Source organism: Crocuta crocuta, unplaced genomic scaffold (assembly GCF_008692635.1).
Source record: "Crocuta crocuta isolate KB4526 unplaced genomic scaffold, BGI_CrCroc_1.0 scaffold408, whole genome shotgun sequence".
NCBI classification, from domain to species: domain Eukaryota; kingdom Metazoa; phylum Chordata; class Mammalia; order Carnivora; family Hyaenidae; genus Crocuta; species Crocuta crocuta.
The window spans coordinates 1,591,753-1,597,059 of record NW_027527444.1 but is presented as its reverse complement, the minus strand read 5'-3'; the positions used below and the strand labels follow the sequence as shown (position 1 = coordinate 1,597,059).

Genomic DNA, 5,307 nt, shown 5'->3' with positions numbered 1-5,307 from the left:
CAGGGAGGGGGAGCATCCAAACACCATCCCCCCTCCCCCCCGCAAACGGGCCCATTCCCCATCTGTTTTTACCTTGATGGCCTTTGCGGTCTCCAGTGACTGCTCCGGAGGGATCCCCACCTCCCTCTCCCTTAGCAGCTGCTGGATGAAATACGTAATGTCTCTACCTGCGATCGGGATGTGCTTGATGCAGCTTCCAATTACATAGCCTTCTGCCTAGGGAAGAGGAGGCAGAGGAGCGGGATGAGTGACGCCCTAGGGCAGGGCCCTGGCCCCCGTGCCCGCCCCCTCGCGGCACAGCGTCTCCTGAGCCCCCGCTGCGCGCAAAGCCCCGGCCTGGGGGTCTGTTACAGCGACTGAGCCACAGTTCCTGACTCTAACCTGAGACCCCCGTAAGCAACCAAACGACAGTCATGTTGGGAACGTGAAAGGAAACGCTGGCTCATTTCCAGCAAGTCATGCTGTCTGTCAGAAGAGGAAACTGGCTTATGTTCCTCTAACAAAAGGAAAAAGTTTTACCTGTGAACCATTAAACCAACTATAAACCTACTTGTATTTCAGTGTCAACAGTTTGGTTACGTACACGGGCCTTAGACAACCCGCACTCGAACCCCGGATCCACGTGTGCCAGCAGAGAGACCACGGAGCAGTCCGTCACCACGTCTCAGCCCCGTAACTCGGGGGTTTACAGCAGGGAACGCACCTAACACAGGAAGGCGAGCACCCGGCACCGGCTTTGGCATGTGCTCTGGGCTCTGTAAACGGCCCCATTTGCGCACGAAGAGCTGCACTTGCTGGAGTAGTTCTGGCGAGTTACCCCCCAGCCCGCGCACTTGGAGGCCAGCGCCGGTCAGGGCGCGGGCCCCTCTGCGTGGCTGCCTGCCCGCCGGTGCCGGAGAGGAGCTACGGCAGGTCACCGGGGGGCGAGTGCCCAGAGCTCATGTGCCCGCAGCGTGCAGTGAGGCCCCGGTCCCTCACCAGCCTTCCTGGGGCACCCTCGCCCTGAAGAGGAGCGTGGACAGCCGCCCGCTGCCTGGGGTCCGGTGGCCAGACGGGATGGCTTCCTGCCACCGTCCCAGCATGCCCGTGTGACACGGGGACGAGGGACCGCCTGCCTCGTCTTACAGGTGATCGGGGCTGGCAGTCACCAGCAGGGCACAGTCAGCACTAGGCTGCAAGGGCATGTGACTGACTTCTACCCACAGCTTTTCTGATGTACCTGAGCTCTAGAAGAAAAGATTGGCCTCTCCACAGAGTCCAAGTTATTTGTAAAATATCTTAGGGTGGAAATAAAAGCTATGTACAAATTATTACATAAAGATCTACCTAAACTCATAAGAATACTAGCTAACACACACCACTCACAACTATTATACTGCATGCGTCACTCGTAATATTTTCTAAAATGAAGTCACTGGCATCAGGTAAGTATCAGCTCCATCACAGCATTCAAGACTTTTTTATTAAAAACCTAGAGCCACTGGGTGGCTCAGTCGGTTAAGTGTCCGACTTCGGCTCAGGTCATGATCTCACAGTTCGTGGGTTTGAGCCCCGCGTCGGGCTCTGTGCTGACAGCTCAGAACCTGGAGCCTGTTTCGGATTCTGTGTCTCCCTCTCTCTCTGACCCTCCCCTGCTCACACTCTCTCTCTCTCAGAAATAAATTTTTAAAAAATTGAAAAAAAAATTTTTAATTAAATTAAATTAAAAATAAATAAATAAAACCTGGATGTCCAACAACAGGAAAGGAAACGAGCAAATTATCCCATAAGCACATGGTGGGCTACTGTGCAATTATTGAATCTTTCTTCACTGAGTATTCAACCACAAGGGAGAAAGCTAGGCAGAGATCAATCTGTAAAACCTAACTCTAGGACGCTATGATACAGTTAGAATACAAAACCAGGCATAGAATATTCCAGTTTTGCTTAAAGCATGCATACGTGCGCACCTGAGAAAAGGGGCACAGGAAGCTCCCCAAACAAAAGCAAAATGTAGTTCTCGGGGCCTGTTTATGGGCCATGCTGCTTTCTTCTCCACATTTCTCTGTTTCATACAAATTTAGTACAACTTGGACAACAAATGTAATTTTTATAATCAGAAAAAAATGGATAAAAAGAGATAAAAACTTTCACGACCACTTTCTCTGTGGCCTGCACACCGCATGGAGTCTATTTTCTTCTCCTCGCCTGAGACGTGGGCCGGGCCAGGCACCGCTCGGTCCCCACTCACCTGGAGGGCATAGCCTCAGAGTGACGCCCAGTCAGCGTCACGCTCCAGGTGGCACCAACGTCTCTCGGGGACCCACAAGAGGGCTGAGTGTGCGGAGACCGGCCAGAGGGCGCCCGGCACAGGACCAGCCACCCGGCCCCAGCTCCCCCACCCCTACCCGGCAGGGGCCCCAGCTCCCCCACCCCTACCCGGCAGGGGCCCAGGGACCCAGCACAGGGCGAATTTGGCTTTTCTTCGTCCTGACTGCAGGTGTCTCTTGAAGCCTGAATTAGGAATTACTTCTCTATGTTTTGAAAATTAAAACCAAAAAGTGACGTCACACAGCATCTGGAGTCAAAACGTACTCTCTCTCCTGTTCGCTCACGAACACGCTTAAGGACAGGAAGTCACTCCTCTAAAGCATGCGCTGCTCAAAAGCACACGGTCCTGTCACAGAGCAGCGATAACCCCTCCGGGACCACGCGCCAGGCCTACAGTCTAGAATCCAGCAGCCGCACGTGGGCCAGGAGAACCCCACTGGTGGCACACGCCTGCCACGGAGACCTGCCGCGGCCGACACCCCTACTGCGGAGATCCGCCACTGCCGACCTAAAAGCCCCGATGCCACGGCTGGGGGCGCCATCCTTTCTCATTGACCAGGGGGTAAAAACTCCTGCTACTTTCCTAGGTACAGCCCTGACCCTTAAAGTGGTATTTTAATTACAGAAGGGGTTTTTCGTTCATTCCCTCCCTTCCCTGGAAGTCAGGGGAGGCCTACAGAGAGGGAAGCGCCGAACACCCTGCTTACCACCGGGATGGCATGCGTGACCCCGTCCCCGCTGTCGATGACGATCCCCGTGAGCGTGCGCTCGCCAACCTGCCGGGATGTCCAAGACGCCGCCAAGGCCAGCACCGCCTGGATGAGAGACCGGAACCGTCAGCACTCAGGGAGAGGTGCTCCTGCCACCTGCCATTAGGCTCGTCAGCTAGCTCCTTCCTACGTAGTCAAGAAACTCCCAGCCCCCCTGCCCCTCACCTTCCCCCTAAGATTCAAATTCCTCTTTCCTGCTTAGTCCAAGTAACTCCCAGCTCCCCCTGCCCCTCACCTTCCCCCTAAAATTCAAATTCCTCTTTCCTACTTAGTCCAAGTAACTCCCAGCACCCCCACCCATCTTCCCCCTAAAATTCAAATTCCAAATTGTACAATAGCAAACTTTGCACATTTAAACTGAACACAAGTTTCCAATAAAATAAATCAAATGTTTACAAAAGGAAGCCCATGAGAAAGGAACTTCATCACGGAGTAAGAAGATTTTAATCTCTAGGCCACTGTTCCCATGGGCCACAGCAAGATCACTTGTGGATAAGCAGGGATTGCCAGGCCTCACACCCAGGAACGCCCATCTGGCAGGGCCAGGGCAGTGGCTCTCACCAGGGGCGACGTCGCCCCCAGCGAAACTCTGGCAACATTTAGAACCACTTTGGATTGTTGCACTCAGGGAAGGAGAGGCTGGTGGTGGTGCTGCTTCTGGTGGGCAGAGGCCAGAAAGCAGCTAAACATCTTGCAAACTACAGGTCGGCCCCCACCACAGAGAACCGCCCATTCCAAAGCTCTGAGGCTGGAAAACCTTGGTCTGGGATAAAAGCTTGAGAATCTTATATAAAATGGCCTCCAGGCAGCCTTGACGCACTTGGCTGTGGTTCAGGTTTTCCAAAGTGTGTCCCTAACCCATGGAACGTAAATAATCTATGGGAAGAGGAGACTTCTGGTTAAATAAACACGGAAGTGTCGGAAAGAACATATTTCTTCAACTCAGGCATTCTCAGGGCCTTTACTGTCCTACTCACTGTGAATCACCACGTGCAGGCTGCAGCACGTAGGCTCTCCCAAATTATTTTCCTATGTAACCCCTCTTCCTTCTCCTTAAAAATAAGGGACCAGGTTTCATGCAAAAAACATTTTGGGAAACACCTATCTCAATATCCCCCCAATTTCAGCCCATTCCTTTATACAGGATCGCAGACAAACCAACAGCAAAACTCCCCACACTGTGAACAAGTAGCTTCAAGGGAAGTTCTGGAAGCTCATGGAACCACAGGAGCCCAAATCCATAGAGGGGACTCTCCGAAGGTATTTATTTTCTTTTTTAACAGACTCTATAGTAGCTTTCCTCTACTATGATCAAAAGTGAAAAAAGCCAAAAAGAAAACCACATCTACATCTCGATCTTGTCACCCAAAGAAAAATACATTAGATTCTAATGCATGAAACATATAAACTCGATAAACTCGATATCGACAGTGTAAGTATAAAAACATAACTCGTGGAGCCTGTCCCTCACAGCGTTTGAGTAGGGCGGGGGGTGTTCAGGGAGTGGGAAAGGGGAAGCACACAGCACAACCCTACAGCAGAGAGCCTCTGGAAACCCCATTCCTTCCTTCACTATCAGACAGCCAAGGTCTGCTGGGAATCGTACAAATAACTGTTCTTACCTGCACTGCAATGTAGAGTCCGGGTACATTAAATGACTCAAACATAATTTCTGCAAGATATTCTCTATTTTCTGGCGTATTCAACGGAGGTTCTGTCTGTAGGAAAACATTTGCTATATTTAGTGATCACCCAAATTTCCCGTAATTACATCAGAACCATAAAAAACGTTAACCTAAAAGTGTGTTAATTAGGATGCTGTGTAACTCCCTAATTTTGCAGATAGCGTACATTCGCGGTGATTAACTACAGAAATCTGGCAGTGAGTCGTAAAAGCTTTAAGACAGCAAAGGCCTCTTAGAACGTTTCTGCTCGTATTACCAGCGCCCCGAAAGCAGGAACAAGCTGCAGAAAAGGAAATTCCGTCTCCAACAACGTAACACCTAACACACCCTGAAACTGAGGAGCTCTGCCGCAAGCTGCCAAGGGCAGTGGAACCCAGCGAAGCCGCCAGAGGAGAATGGCAGGGACTCCAGACGCCGGGCATCATGCAGGGCCCTCCCTCCGCAGGGAAACAGAAGAGGCGAGCGTCGGTCAGAGCGGATGAGCCCAGGAGCCCCCCACGCCCACGGCCCAACAGGGCACAGGACGCCAGGTCACAAGCCTC

The 5,307-nt window shown here is 51.9% G+C and overlaps 1 protein-coding gene across 1 annotated transcript in view; it reads right to left on the bottom strand.

Annotated features, from left to right (window-relative positions):
- Positions 1–5,307, bottom strand: part of ACTR3B (actin related protein 3B) — a 58,174-nt gene that overhangs the window by 43,093 nt on the left and 9,774 nt on the right. The window contains exons 3-5 of the mRNA XM_077761641.1: positions 4,703–4,798; positions 3,018–3,125; positions 73–216 (exon numbers count right to left, since the gene is read on the bottom strand). Coding sequence (XP_077617767.1) covers positions 73–216; positions 3,018–3,125; positions 4,703–4,798 — 348 coding nt within the window. The remainder of the gene's footprint in view (positions 1–72; positions 217–3,017; positions 3,126–4,702; positions 4,799–5,307) is intronic.